This window comes from Marmota marmota, unplaced genomic scaffold, assembly GCF_001458135.2.
Source record: "Marmota marmota marmota unplaced genomic scaffold, marMar, whole genome shotgun sequence".
Lineage (NCBI taxonomy): Eukaryota > Metazoa > Chordata > Mammalia > Rodentia > Sciuridae > Marmota > Marmota marmota.
The window spans coordinates 50,167-66,416 of NW_026007246.1; the positions used below are offsets into that span (position 1 = coordinate 50,167).

Sequence of the window (16,250 nt, forward strand, 5' to 3'; positions counted from 1 at the left end):
CAATGGGTTTCTCCCATGTCACAGGCTGATACTGACCCTCCTGGATTCAAGCAAAAATCATATCTTCATTTTCTCAGGCATCTCAGTTCTAGCTCTGCCCCTTTAAGCTCTTTTTAAATTTAGGGAAGAAAGAAAATCAGCCTCACATTTCAACTAACCACTATAATGACTCCAGTCTGGGAAACATAATTTTAAAGATAAGTATGATATAAGCACTTTTTAATATATTTTCCTCATGAGTTTACAAAAATATTTTGAAAAATGGATCAAGCATCAACATCCACATGTTGTGGCAATAATCACAACACATTGTGGAATATATATATCATGTGTGAATAGTTTGTTATCCTTTCAAAGGTTTCATTATATGGTTTCCAGAAAAATTGTACCACAAAATTACCTATATTGAAGTTCCATGTTTCCATCGTCAATTTTACCCTTTTTTCTTCTATTTTTTTCATAGGCTGGATGTTCTTGGATAAAAGATATAATATATATTTTAGATTTGATCCCATCCAGCATGCACTTAATAATGTAAAATAAACATAGAAGATGAATTTTACCTTGAAGGAATCACATAAATCCTGAAGAACTGAAAAGAGATTGAGATGATGCTCAAATAAATCTGAATACGCAAAGTGGAGGGGGGAGGGTATGTGGGGGCAGGAAAGATGGTGGAATAGATGGACATAATTACCCTAGGTACTGTATATATATGGTGACACTACACTGTGTACAACCATAAAAATGTGAAGCTGTGCTGCAACTGCGGAGAATGCATCAAAATGCATTCTGCTGTCATGTATATACCTAATTAAAATTAATTACTTTCAAAAAAATCTGAATATAACAAAACTACCCTCATTACACACTAAATGAATATGGACCCTAGTCCTGGTAGTTAGCATTGGTGAAGACTATTTTAGCTTTAGGAATCCTCTTTCATTTGGGGGCTTTATGTTGAGCAATGACAGAAGACTCAAATGTACTAAATCAGAATCAGGAATATAGGTTTCAGAAAACTTGCAGTTAAGTTTCCAGTAGTAAAATCACTTTTGCAATGGTCTTTAATAGAATGCTAGAGATGCAGAATGCTGAAGAGCACAGTGATCTGTTTTCAGAAGAGGAAAAAAGGACCCTGAGAAGTGCAATAAGGAAACTGAGTTTAAAATGTGGCAGGACATATCTCGAGTGAACCCTATCAGAATCATTTAATCCATTTTATTATAAGTATGCTTCCTGTCCCTCATTTGCCTCATAATTAACAAATCCATTTTTGCGATGAGTTTTCAGGAGAAGGTATACTTATGTGCACATCAGAGAGAGTTTTCTGAGCTATGTGATATGTGTTTTTAGAATAAAAAGTAATACACATATTGCTCAAACTTATGTGAAAAACTGATTCTTTTCCCAGAAACACTTGTTTAATCAATAATTACTTTCTTTTTGCACTCTCCTGGAAGACAGTGGTTCCTTATCCATTGAAAAAAAAATATACAGTAAAGCTAAAGTGTGCAGACTAGGAAATACTAGGCACTTTTCCAAAAAGAAAAGTGTTCTGAAAGTTTTCAGAATTATCATATATCAATAGACTAGTGTGTTTCAAAGAAATTTGTTGATACAAAAAGAGTATCATATTGGTGTTGGAGGAGAAAACTTCATAAAAGTTTTCTGGTTAAAAAATGAGTCTGGTGTGGCTTATCTTGACAGCTTTTCAAGTAATTGCACATAAGTTCCAGATGATCACAACATTTGCTTTCTGGAGTTCAGAATTTACCTCAGCAATATGGTGCATTCCTGGAACATCCACGGACATGGTTTCTCACAAAGCACCAATAAAATAATGAAATCAACAATATTAAGGATGATAATGAGAATAGTAAGTATGGAAATATTAGTGTCCTTTAAAGCAATGAATGCTTCAAAAATGCAACAGTGCTCATCTGAATGACACATGGATGCCTCACACACTGTGATGCCTCTGGATGTAGACGGGGGAAATGAGTAGCTGCAGGTTACACAGATTCTTCTAGTTGTAACTGATTCCTATCATGACTGCTTGGGATTTTGAGTTGAAACAGACAAAGTGAAAAGAACTGACGAGAATTCTCTCCTGCTCCTCATATTTCCTTATTGCTTATTTCCATATTTCCTTATTCCATATTGCTAAATTCTATGTTACCTTCATCACATTCCCATCCCTTTAGCTTTTCCAAAGAAACCCATGGAAGTGGGAGCATGTCTCCTTACATTTTACATTTTATGTATGGCTCTTTGCCACACCTTGCTGCCTGTCAATGTGACAGATTTATCTTAGAAATATCTTCTCTTCACCTTAGTCTTTGGGTCCCTCCCACATCTCAAGAGACATGCTCAGAATGAAAAGCAAGATTTGTGCTTGCACTTGACCTGGTTGTGTCCTGAAATGTAGGAACTGATAGTGTTTCTTGCATAGTTCCCAAAAGGATATCCAATGCACAGCTCCAAATCATTTTTTCTACAGACCAGGATCGTTTGAATCACCATAGACTATAATGAACATATAGAAGCTATGACCTGCTGAGTCACAACAAGATTTTGAACATGGTCACTAAGAGATGATTCCTAACCATTGCAGAGTGACAGTGTGAAATTTGTCAGCTTCTAATTCCTCTAGGTTAATTTGAATGTAGCTCTGGATTCATCCCTCAAAATAAAGTTTAGAAGAATCTGTAAGCTTTCCAAAGTTAATTTTAGATACCTGTGGATTTGGAAAATGCCCAATAACAATTCCTAATTTTTTCAACTAATCCATTTGCTGTTTCTGCCCTAAAATTTTGCCCTAGTGAGTAGCAACATGTTGCATGTCATTAACTTGTACACCTGCCTAATCATTAGGGTAAGTGAACTTTGCTCTGTGGAAACAGGTCTTCACTTCTCAATTCATTCCCAATTGTGAGTAAGTCAGAAGAGTGAAAAAGTTAAATCCTCTCCATCATTTAACTTTGGAACTGGAAACACACAAATTCTTCCCCCATTTTGAAAACCCTGTTCTTTTCCCTTCTCACATGTTGTTGGGATTTCCTACCCTCTCCTGAGTACCACTTGTTCTTCTTTACTTTTATTCTTTTTGATGATGTGTACTCACTACCTTCATCAGTCTTAATTCCCTCTTTTTTATGACCTTTTCCTTATTTAAATTTCCCTGTGATAAAAGTATGTCTCAATGCAACTCACAGTTCAGTACCTTTATCTATACATCCAATTTAACCTGTGGCTGAAACCTAATGAGATACTCTACTTCTTACATTTTTTTCTTAAACTTTACTACTTATTTAATATGCACATGTCTTGCACAATTAGTATTTACCAGTGCTCATATTTCTTGGCCATATTCTTTCCAATGTATTTAGTCTTCTATGTGGTTCTTACCTTTTCCAAGTTCACTCATACCCTTTTTTATGCTTGCATTGATCTCAACAGATTCAGAAGCAGCACACATCTCCTGATGTTTCTCAGAATCACTCTGGTAATAATAATGACAAAAATGAGTTACATATAGATAATATCATCACTCTTTGCACATCCCCATATTTACATTTGTGCAGTCTTTGAATTGGAGATTAGACCATTACACTTAGTGAAACAATATTTCCTTATGAGGCATGATCTTATGCAGCCCCAGTGAAGCTGAGCTCTTCTCTTCATCTAGCTACCCATAGGATAAAACTAGGAAAAATGAAAGAGGAAATGTGTTCTCTGACAACAATCACTGATACTCATATACTCAAAACATCTCACATCAGTGCTTAACTAGCAATGTGTGCATTCTCCCAACAAAACTAAGAACACAGTAGAAAACAATCAAAACTCTTTTGAGACTGGAACTTGATGTTATATAGATTTGAAATTTTAGACATAGGATGGTTAAATTTAATTTTTTAAAAATTTTGCTTGTGGTTGGGCATGATTCATTTATTTGATTGATTTATTTTTATGTGATGCTGAATCAAATCCTGGGTTTCACACATGCAAGGCAAACAGTCTTATCACTAAGCCACAACTGCAGCCTGTGAGGGTTAAATACTTAATGTCAAAATGTGATATTTCATGTGATAGAGACTTTCAAATGTGTCACGTCAAGTAGGAAGAAAATATGCTTGGAATTGTTTAATTTGAGTCATAGAATCTTCCTAAAATTAATATGTTTCAGCAAAGTATTTACTTTATGAAAATTTCATTTTCAAGGAAGAGAAATTTGGAACGAAAATATGTCTACAATTAATGTGGACAAAGGAAAACACTGCATTTGGGTAGAGTATGCAAACATCTTCATTGAAGAAAGTCTTGGAATTCCATGGAAGGAATACACTATTTAATGACTGAGTATTTTCAGAGATTTGAGCCAGAAAAACTGGTGTATGGCTACATAATGAATAAGTCAGGCTGTTTGGAAATGCTGGAAAGCCACAACAGAGAACCAGTGATGAGATGAAATACAGAATTCATGGATTTTTTTCAAAAAGAAATGCATTCATTGAAGAAATACACTGCAGCATTGCCAGGAAAAAGTAGCAGAGCACAAGTAATGAATCTCTCCTTTTGAAGGCTGAGGAGAATGTCACTAACCCAATTAAACAATGGGAAAAGCAAGAGATACATAGTTCTTAAATCGGGAATTACAAAATGCCCACCAGAATTCAAGGAAATACCATTCCAAACTTCATTGGCATTTCAGATGCCCCCAATCAGAATGACATTTTTCAAGTATTCAAATAATAAGTGCAGTTCAGGATGTGGCAGGAAAGTCCAATCCTACACTGCCAGACTGAAAATTAAGACCTCCACATTGGAAAGCATTACGGAGATTCCTTTAGATTCTAGGACTACAATCCAGCTTTCCCACTCCTTCCAATTAATCCCAATGTATGAATCAGAATGCACACGTGATATATGAACTTCAATTTTAGCACTGAAAGTCACATTTATAGAGTTATAGAACTAATTGATACCCACCAACAAAGAATGGATTAAAGAAAACACATGGAATTTTCAGCACTGATTTTTTTAATATTTATTTTTGGTAGTTGTACACAATAACTTTTATTTATTTATTTATTTATTTATATCTGGTGTTGAGGATTGATCCCAGGGCCTTTCACTTGCGAGGTGAGTGCTCTACCACTGAGCCATAACCCCAGCCTCTTCAGCACTGATTTTTAGCAATTTAGTTATTCTTGATAAATCATTATGGCAAAATGATTCCTCGTATTGTGTATTAAAATACTGCCTTAAATCTTTCAAACATATAAAAGTTATAGCAGCAAGATCTTCTTAAATGTATAAAAATTATTTTAGAGAGAAAAAAGGAAGCTAATATAGACTCCTTTCAACTCAAATACAACATTTTCAGCAAAGGAGAGACTTGGATTTTTGCATGGTTTTCAAACAAAGTTCAAAATACTGCCCAAATTCCTAGGCAGAATTAGATGGTGAGTGCAGGATCTTTTTCACTCTGGTTACCTCACAGAGGCTTTTTTCCTGGGATAACTGAAAAAACATACATTCCTATTTCAACTTCTATCAGATGAAACCATGGCACAAAACAATGGTTAGGAGGCACCCAAAAGAAGAATTAAAATGGGTTTTAAAAAGAATCTGAGACCAGATCTGCTGAGAGCTCTGCATAGCTGCAGCTTGGACCTGTGGTCTGACAAAGACTAAAAAGTCATGGTACTTTCATTGAAATGTGTTGTTTGAAGCTCTAAGAATCCTCATTCTAAAAGTACAAATCAACAGCCACACCAGGGATGGTAAACAATCTCAGCTGAGATGCATTTGGAGACTTGTTCATATTTCCAACACACTGGTGCTTACAGAAAGTCTCCTGGGGATTACAATAAAATCCTCAGGGCACACACCTTGGAGAAGAGTCCCATTGTAGTGACCCTGTGTGCTGGATCAGAAACCACTGCAGGTCTTCCAACTTCAAAACACAGAATCTAGTCTCCTTACAGAATGGTAGAAGTTTACCCTGATCAAATGGTGTCAGGATAGTGATAATTAGAGTGGGATGGAATCTCTCACCAGGAATACATGCGTTGTGCCTGTTGGATAGTTATTTTGAGTAGAGGTCCACAGAACACTATCTCTTGAAATGGTTGTTTAGAATAATGACAGTGAAGGAGAAGTGCTTTTTGAAAATTCAAGTGACAGAAGAATGCAGCAGTGCTGGGGCATTATAAGGTGTAATGGTGTTTGCCTTCAGTTCCCAGAGGAAATCACAGATTCTGCAAGTAGATCATGCCTGCTCTTCTCCAATAGGTTGTAAGAAAACCCCACAGAGATATGGACTCTTGCCCACCTCTACATCACTGATTATAGGAGTCCATCCTTGGAGTCTGCATTACTGAGTAGTTCCCAGGGTTCAAGGGCCAGAGTGTTTGTCAGTTTCCATGTTAGATGGGTCCACAGCCCTGTGTATATGAACAAGTACTAAGGGTGAGGATTTTCTTCAAATTGTAGAGTTCCCTCATTTCTCTGGGTGAGGTGGGGAACCAACGAGCCTATGAGCTCAGCTTATTCATGCCAATAGCAGGTTAGGCCTCTTGGGGCTAGAGCAAATAATGAAAGAGCTGGATTATTTTTGTTTCCCAGAAACCTGCCAAAGTAGGTTTCTAAAATTAGAAATCCTGGACAAACTATCTTCTATAATGTTAGTATAAGGGAAATCTGAAGCTTTTGCTGTTGTTGTTCTTGATATATTTTTGTCTGCTATTGGTATAGAGTTTTCACCTTATTTCGTTTTTCACCTTCAATCTTATTTTTTTTCTTAAAATTTCATTCCATTACTGTGTGTGTGTGTGTGTGTGTGTGTGTGTGTGTGTGTGTTTGGGCGGGGGCTGTGCATTCACTATGAAGTGGCCAGTTTAGTTCTCATTTTAATTTTTCTTTTCAGAGAGAGAGAGAGAGAGAGAGAGAGAGAGAGAGAGAGAGAGAGTTTTAATATTTATTTTTTAGTTTTTGGTGGACACAACATCTTTGTTTGTATGTGGTGCTGAGGATCGAACCCGGGCCACACGCATGCCAGGCAAGAGTGCTACCGCTTGAGCCACATCCCCAGCCCAACTTTCCTTCATTTTTAACAGAAGTTCTAATAATTGTATTATAACCAAGGCCCTTTTGATTTGCCAGGTAAACATTGTTGTTTCCTACTTCATCTCTTCCTTTTGTCGTGTTCTAGAGATGATTTTAAAAATACATTTTATTTACAGTTGTGTTTTTCTATAAACTGTGATCATTGTTGGGAGTTTATTGTCTACTATCACAGAAATACCTGTGAGTGAAACTGGCATGTGGAAAATGCTGGTTTTCAAACCTGATACTCAGATATAATTCCTGCTAAGGACACATCCCAAAGAGAATCTTGAACACTACAAGGACCCACATGTAAATGTGGATGAGAACCCATGCAAATGCATGTAAGTCCTTTACATAGTAACACAGATCATATGAGAACAGGAGGAAAACAACCCTTCAGAATTTCATAATTTCCCAAAAATAGCATCCAAAATCTTTGGTCTAACCTCACATAAAGAGGTAAAGTAAACATTTTCATAATTTCATTGATTTCTTGCAGACAATGGATAGGAAACAAGTATTGTTTGTACATTAGCAGAACAATACCCATCATGAGGTGTTCTCATCCCATAAGGAGAGAGTTTTGTTTCTGATTGGAGCCTGTTCCCTTCCTCAATGGAGACACTGGAAACCTTGGCCTAGATGACAGGTAATGTGAAATTAAATGTTAAGCCTTTGGGAATGAAGATGTTTTTTCCATGAATGGATTCAGTGAGTCATTGCCTTTCGTGTGTTCCTGGTTTCAACTGGTTATTTCTAAGTCTCCAAGTTATCACTCTCCACTTATGGATGGTGCACAGATGCAAACACAAACATTCTTCAAAAATATAGGAACAATGCTAATATAAAGCTTACCTGTAATCACCTTGATTTCTAAAGCTATTTTTATATTAATGATCTGTTAACATCTTTACACTTAAATATTAATTTGTGATGTTTGGATCCCCAAAGAGTGTTCTATGAGTTCAATTCACTTGGCCTAATTGATCTACTGAGAATGAGAAAATAGAAGTAATTTGGAATTTGACACATGTACATACTTGTTGTTTGCTGTGCCCAGAACCTTCAAGTCTCTGTTGCTCTTCTTGGGATATCTTGCCCAAATGGGACTCTGCTGAAAAATGCACAAATTTTTAAACTACTTAGAAAATAATGTGAATGGCAATTAATCCAAGTAAAAAGGAACAGTAGTAATAGTCCTATCATTTTACTTTCCTCAAAATACAGTTTCAATCAAGCTTAATTTTAGGTGAATAAACCTCATGTTTGAAATTTTTATTTTGTTTGCATGTAGGCCTGGGTATTTTATCCAGGAACATGTATATCCTTGGCAAGAACTATTGCATTTATATCAAATTCCCTGTCTTAATATTTGGAGACAGGGCGTCTGTAAGTACCAAAGTTGGCTTGAAACCTGACAGGGATCTGTCCTCAGCCTTTTAAGTACCTGCAATTATAGACATGTCCCTCTGAAGCTAGTACATATTGATATCAATTAGTAATAATTTTAGTGATCAATGCATCAGAGCACCAATTGGGGTCATACCCTGTGTCACTATGTACAATGCTAAAATAACTCACAGGTTGATCTACTTTAGGTGAAAGTGAATTTCACAGAGAAAAAATTATATTTCTATGGAAATAGGAGGCATCAGAACTTTTACTATCTCTTCTTTTACATATTATATTTAAAAATGTCCATTGTACATCATTTGTGATATCTTGCAAAAGTGATCACATTTACATCTTTATCAACAAATTTCATAGTTTTTAAAAATTTGTTTTGTTTCTTTTCTTTTTTACTATTAGGAATCAGTCTGACTTGTGAAGCATCTATGATTATTGCTGTTATTCCTGATGTAAAGTCTTTTTTCTTTTGCTGGGGCTTCAACAGACATTTTATAGCTTCCAAACTGGGTAATAAACATGTGACCTGTAAAGTATTCATTTTCCTGTCTACTTCCTCATTTCCTGGACTTGAGTGGACTACTTTTATATTATGTTGCAGTCAACATTTTTATTAATTTCCACCACAGTTGAGTTTGTGATAAGAGCCTTAGAAAACAGGTGCTAGCGATGATTTATATTCTAGAGATGGAGATAGTGGAGACTTCAGAAGTGAGATTACCTATCAGAGGCTAGAAATACTCAGAGCTGAAAGGCTGTACATAGAGACAGGGTTTAAATAGGAACATGTTTTATGATGATTTAGGGATTGGTGAGAGAAGAGCAAGAGGACAGTGCAGGCAGATACAGGGAACAAGATAGAGACTGAGGCAAAATTTACATTATGAAAGATTCCTAGGAAAGTTAAGATGTTTGGACATTCATGTTCTAAAGAGGGACAATGGTCATATGTGCAGTATATGCATAAATAACAGGACCATCCTCAGTGCTATGAGCAGGTGATGATGAAGAAGGACCTGTGCATGAATGGAGATGAATAATGAGAAGGCAATAAGTGCATTAGCAAGTTGATGCCAGCCTGAATGGAGGGAATATTTCCAGAAATACAGAGGATAGAAAATTGTCAGTGACCTTTTTACAATGAAGATTAATGACATGAACAAAGAAAAAAGGTAGGCCACAGGAATGTATGGTTTTTTACCTCACAGTTACAAAGATTTCAAATAAGAAGTGCAGTAAAGTACAGCTAATGTGAATGTTGATTTTCTTTACCAAGTAGTCTTTCTTATGGTAACATCTTCCTATGTTCAGGAAACTCCTTTAGGAAGAAGGTGGGCAATTTTCTGAATCTTGGATATATGAAACACACCAGAAAATGAGAGAGGTCTGTGGGAGAGGTTCAGTGGGAGATCACTGCTTAGCATGTAAAAGGATCCTGTTCAGTGCCCAGCATTGAGAAGAATAGGAACAAACAAACCGTGTCAAAGAAATATGAGCAAATGTTTCTTTGGTATATGCAAGTATATATTTGATTTACAACTCTTAGTCAAAATTTCTGGAAAACTGTACTCCAACAAATGGATATCTATGTGCAAAAAAGGGCCAATAAAAGCAGTAAAATGAATTAAATATGTGTGTTGAGTAAAGCCACAAGACTCAAAGTACTTAAACAAAATCAGGAATATGGGCTCAGTAATATTTACACAGTTGAGTTTTAAAGGAAAAATCATTTTTGGAATGACCAATTATAGAAAGACATAGGTATATATACCAGTGTCAAGATGCAGAATGACCTGTAGTCAGAGGAGGAAAGAAGAAGCCTGAGAAATTCAGTGTCAAAGCTGAGTTAAAAATGTGGCAGTGCAAATCTTTAGTGAATCTTACCAGAATCATTTAATACATTTTATTATGTTTCCTAATCCTCATTTGCCTTATAATTAATAATTCCAAAATTGTTATGAAATTCCCAGGGAAGATATAATTGTTTGCTCATCATGGAGAGTTTTCTGAGCTATAATTAGCTCAGATATATGTGCTGAGAGCATCAGCTAACACCATCTCAATGTTTGTTCATACCCATGTGGAAAACTGGTGTGTCATCTTTTCCTTTATCCACTCGTTTAACCAACATCAGTTTTATATTTCCTCTCTTGTATGAAGAAAGTGATATAACATGTATGGAAAAAAAAAGATGTATGATAAGGCTCAAAGGATTCAGACAAGGCCAACCCAAAGAAAAATTGTTTTGAAAACTTAAAGAGTTATCAGATATCAATAAACCATTGTGTTTTAAAGAAATCGGTAAATACATTAAGAGTAATAGTGTTAGTGTTTGAGGAGTAAACTGAATAAAAGTTTCTGGTTAAAATTTGAGTCTGGTGTGGCATATGTAGACAGCTTTTTAAGGAATTGCACACAAGTCCCAGATCATCCCAACATCTATCTGCTTTCTAGAGTTCAGAATTTTTCTCAGTAATACGGTGCATTCCTGGCATGTCCAGGGACATGGTTTCTCACAAAAATCAATAAAATAATGATGAAAGCAAAATATTAAGGATGCTAATAAGAAATGTATAGATGAAAATATTAGACTTCTTTAAAGTAAAGAATCCTTAAAAAATGCAAGTTGCTACTCTGAATGACACATACAAATACCTCACACAATGTGGTGCCTACTAAATAAGAAGGGGAGAAATTGGTAGCTGTAGGGTACCCTGATTCTTCCAGCTGCTACTCGTTCTTATCATCTTAGCACCAGATTTTGACTTGAAAGCAGACAAACTGAAGAGAGCTGACTAGAATTCTCTCCATTTACTTCTATTTTCTACCTAAATGCTATTTCCTCCCCCCTCACTTTCCCTTTAGTTTTTCCAAAAAATCCATAAAGTGGGAGCTTCCCTTTTTCCATTTTACACACTTTATATGGATCTTTGCCACTATTTGTTGCCTGCCAAAGTAACAGATTTATCTTAGAAATATCATTTCTTCATCTTAGTCCTATGTCCTTTGCACATCTCAAGAGACATGCTCAGAATGAAAGCAAGATTTATGATTGCACTTGATCCGGTTGTGTCCTCAAACTGTAGGAATCAATAGCAATTCTTGCATATTTCCCAAAAGGAGATACAATGCACAGATCCAAATCATGCTGTTTATACATCAGAATCATTGGAATCACCTTAGATTCTAATGGACAAGTAGAAGCAAGAGTTTCAAGATGGTGCCCAAAGGATGATTCCTTATAGTTGCAGAGTTCCAGTGTGAAATTTGTCATCTTCAAATTTGTCTAAGTTAATTTCAATGTATCTGTGGATTCCTCCCTAAAATGTCCCCACAAATTAAAATTCATAAGGATGTGTAATATCTTCATTGATAATTTTTCATTATTAATTTTAGATTAGATATCTGTGGATTTTGGACATGCTTAATTACCATTCATACTTCTTTCTACTTTTACATTTGGTGTTTCTGCACTATCATTTTGCCCTAGGCTGTATCAACATATTATATGTCATTAAATCATTTGGGGTAACTGAACTTAGCTCTGTGGCAACAGGTATTCACTCCTCAATTTATTCCCAACCGTGAATAAGTCAAAAAGGGTGGGAAAGTTTTACTTTCCCCTTCACTCAACTTTGGGAATGGAAACATGCAAATTCTTCCCACATTTTGAAAACCCTGTTCTTTTCCCTTTACAAGTGTTGTTGAAATTTCCTACCCTATCCTGACTACCATTTATTCTTTCTATTTTTTTTTACTATGTGTACTTACTGCCTTTCTCAGTCTTCAATCCCTCTTCTTCTGTTATTTTCCTTATTTCAGATTTACCTGTGAGAGAAGCATGTGTCAAATGCAATTCACAATGCAATTCCTTAAGCAATACATTCAATTCAACCTGTGGCTGAAAAGTAATGAAATACACCATTTCTTATATTTATTTAACCCTACTATTTATTTTAATAGACATATTTCTTGAACAAGTACTGTATGCCAGTGCTCATATTTTTTGGCAATGCCCTTTACAATGTATTTTGTATTCTGTATGGTTCTTACCTTGTCCGTGTCCATTTATTGTCTTTGTGCTTGGTTCAAACGTCCTGGACCCACAAGCAGCACACACCTTTTGATGTTTCTCAGAATCACTCTGGTAAAAATAATGACAATAATAAGTTTCATATAGCTTTCTGCACCCCTCTCTGACCATCGTTATATTTATACTTAGGAAGACATTGCAATTGCAGATTACACCATTACATTTTCTGCAACAATATTTCCATATAAGACACAATTTCACATGCTGTCTTGATGAAGCTGAGCTCCTCTCTTCATCTGGCTACTGATGGGGAACATCAGGAAGAATGAAAGAGGAAATGTATTCTCTTACACCAAACTCACTGATATACATATATCCAAAACAACTAACATCAGTGTTTAATTAGTAAGCTCTGCATTCTTACTCAAATCTAAAAACAGAGTTGAAAATTTATTTAAAATGCTTTTGTGAATTAGATTTCATGTTTTACAGATTCAGTATTTCTAACAATGAAGGGCCAATTGTTTTATTGATTTATATGATACTTGTTATGATAAGACCCTTCCAATGGGTCACCTCCAGTAGGAAGAAAATACTCTTGGACTTGTTTCATTTGAGACTCCAGAGACTTCCAAATATTTACCTCATTGAGTACTAAAAGAAGAGAGAGTCAATAAGAGAATGTATCTATTTTGTATTCTAACTTGTTACTTATGACAGCAGAATGATTACAATTCATATTACACATAAAGAGCACAATTTTTCATATCTCTGGTTGTATATATAGTGCATATTTTATGTGAACAAAGAAGCACACTCAATTTGGTTAGAGTATGCAATACTTTTCATTGAAGAAGGAACTAAAAGGAATTTCAAAACAGTAAGGCAGTAGTACAGCATCACACTGAGTTTCTTGACTGACTACTTTCAAAGTTTTGAACCAGAAAAACTGATGAATCTGCATAACGAATAAGACAGCCTGTGTGGAAATACTGGGGACTCTCAACAGGAATCAGTGACCAGATGAACACACATGTGCCTACACACCATGTAGGGTCAAGCCACTCAGCTGACAGGCATTTCAAGTTCTTTTCCATATTATCACCACACTGATATTGTAGACACCATCCTGGAAATTACAATAAAATCCTGAGGGCAAACACCTTTGAGAAGTGTTCTATTGTAGTACCTCTGTGGGCAACACAGAAATCATGGCTTTAAAAACAAGAGGTGCATTCATAGAAGAAATAGATGGCAACAGTGCCAGGGAAAACTAGTGATGTGCAAGCAATGAATTCCCCCTCTAGAGGGTTGAGGAGAGTCTCACAAACCCAATTAGGCAATGGCATAAAGCAAGAAATAGGAAGTTCTCAAATCAGGAATTACAAATTGTTCATAGATATATCACATTTGGTCAACATCATACCATGATTTTATTCTCTTTTATTGCTGAGTAAAATTCCATTGTGTATATATGCCACATTTTTTTTTCCATTCATCTACTAAGGTCATTTAGATTGGCTCCACAATTTAGCTATTGTGAATTGTGCTGCTATAGGAGGGGCAGTAAGGGAGGAATAGATGAACTCTAGATAAGGCAGAGGAATGGGAGGGAAAAGAAGGGTGCAGGGAGTTAGTAAGGATGGTAGACAGTGATAGACATCATTATCCAAAGTACATGTATGAAGACATGTGTGAATTGGTGTCAACATACATTATATACAACCAGAAATATGAAAAATTGTGCTGTACATGTGTATTAACAGTTTTAATGCATCCTACTGTAATTTATTTTTTAATCAATGAAAAAGAAATATCATTTAAATCTGAATTGATATTTCAGATGTCCCCAGTAAGAATGACATTTATCAAGTAGTCAAAAAATACATGCAGTGCAGGATGTAGCAGGAAAGACCAATCCTATACTGCCAGACTGAAAATTAAGACTTCCACACTAGAAAGCATTTTGGAGATTCCTCAGGATTCTAAGAATATGACTGCCATATGACCCAACTTTTCTACTCCTCGATCAGAACCCCAGTGTGTACCAAAACCAGAATGCACATGTGATTTATGAATGTTGCTGTTTTAGCACTGCAAGTCAAGATTATAAAGTTATGGAACTAACTCTGATACCCACCAACAGTAAAATGTATTTAAAAAAACCAAAAAGATACTTAGCACTGAATAAGTAGGAATGAACAAGTAGCAATATACTTATTCATTGTACCCCACTCTGTCAAAATGAATCCCAACTCTTTATATGAATTCAGCACCCTAAAATATTCTAATATACAAAAGGCACAACAGCAAAATCTCCTTAAGTATATAAAGAAAAATATTTTAGTAAAAATAGGAAATTAATGTAGATTCCTCTCAGTTCAAATACAACATTCTCAGCAAAGGAGGGAGTTAAATTTTTTAAGGTGAATCAACCAGTATTCAAAATACTGCCAAACATTCTAGGCAATATTCAAGAGCCTCTTTGCCCAATGCACATTATCCATACTTTTTCCCCAGATTTCAGAAAAAAATTCATTCCTATTTTTTAATAAGATGGACCTCTGTCACAGACAGTGGTTAATGGAGGTACTCACAACAAGTATTAGGGCGGTATAAAACTGAAACTGAGACATAGATCTGTTGATAGCTCTGGGCGGCTACATTTTAGTTCTGTGGTCCACCTAAAGATTAAAAGTTCCTGGCACTTTCACTGAAACATGTTGTTTGATTTTCTGTGACAGCAAGTGCCAAGGTAAAACAACATACATGTGCATACACACCATGTATGTTCAAGCCACTCAGCTGAGAGGCATTTCAAGTTCTTCTCCATATTATTGCCATACTGATATTGTAGACACCATCCAGGGAATTACAATAAAATCCTGAGGGCAGACTCCTTTAAGAAGTGTTCCATTGTAGTAACTCTGTGGGCAAGATCTGAAACCACTGCATGTTCGAACTTCCCAGATGCATAGCCAACTCTCCACACAGAATGGTGGAGGTTCACCCTCTTCATATGTTCTCAGGATAGTGATAGGAATGGGCTGAAAATTCTCATCAGGAACACATGTGTTGTGTCTGTTGGACAGTTAGTTGAATAGCGTTTCATAGAGCACTGCCTCTTTAAATAGGTGGTTTAGAATAATGATTGTGAAGGAGAATGCTTTTTGAAAATTCAAGTGACAGAAGAATCCAGCAGTGCTGGGGCATTGTCAGGTGCAATGGTATGTTCCTTCAGTTCCCCCAAAGATTCTGCAAGCAGGCTATGACTGCCATGCTCCAATAAGTTGCCAGGAAACCCCTCAGAGACATGGAATCTTGCCCACCTTTAGACCACTGACTTCAGAAATCCATCAGGTGGTCTGCATTACATACTGGTCCCTAGGCTCCATGAACCAGAGTGTGTGTCAGGAAGTTTCCACATTAGATAGACCCACATGTCTGAGTAGATTAACAAGTAATGATGGTGAGATTCTCCTTGAAATTGCTAAGTTCCCTCAGCATTCTCTGTATGTGGTGAGAGACAAAGGAGCAGAGAAGCTCAGCTTATTCATGCAAATAACAGGTTAGGCCTTTTGGAGCTAGAACAAATAAAGTGTTGAATAATATTTGTTTCCCAGAAACCCCCAAAGTTATGTGTGAGTAAAATTAGAAATCCTGGACAGAAATATCTTCTTTTCTACTATGT

General features: G+C 36.0%; 1 protein-coding gene and 1 long non-coding RNA gene across 2 annotated transcripts in view; one reads left to right on the forward strand and one right to left on the reverse strand.

Moving 5' to 3' along the window:
- The window catches only part of LOC107133685, a 57,568-nt gene that overhangs the window by 40,057 nt on the left and 1,261 nt on the right, over nucleotides 1-16,250 (reverse strand). Inside the window, exons 2-4 of the mRNA XM_048797685.1 lie at nucleotides 12,580-12,670; nucleotides 12,298-12,354; nucleotides 10,603-10,701 (exon numbers count right to left, since the gene is read on the reverse strand). Coding sequence (XP_048653642.1) covers nucleotides 10,603-10,701; nucleotides 12,298-12,354; nucleotides 12,580-12,670 — 247 coding nt within the window. The remainder of the gene's footprint in view (nucleotides 1-10,602; nucleotides 10,702-12,297; nucleotides 12,355-12,579; nucleotides 12,671-16,250) is intronic.
- LOC125614796 overlaps nucleotides 13,100-16,250 on the forward strand; it is a 9,213-nt gene continuing 6,062 nt past the window's right edge. Inside the window, exons 1-2 of the long non-coding RNA XR_007345362.1 lie at nucleotides 13,100-13,210; nucleotides 13,445-13,447. This is a non-coding gene — a long non-coding RNA (uncharacterized LOC125614796). The remainder of the gene's footprint in view (nucleotides 13,211-13,444; nucleotides 13,448-16,250) is intronic.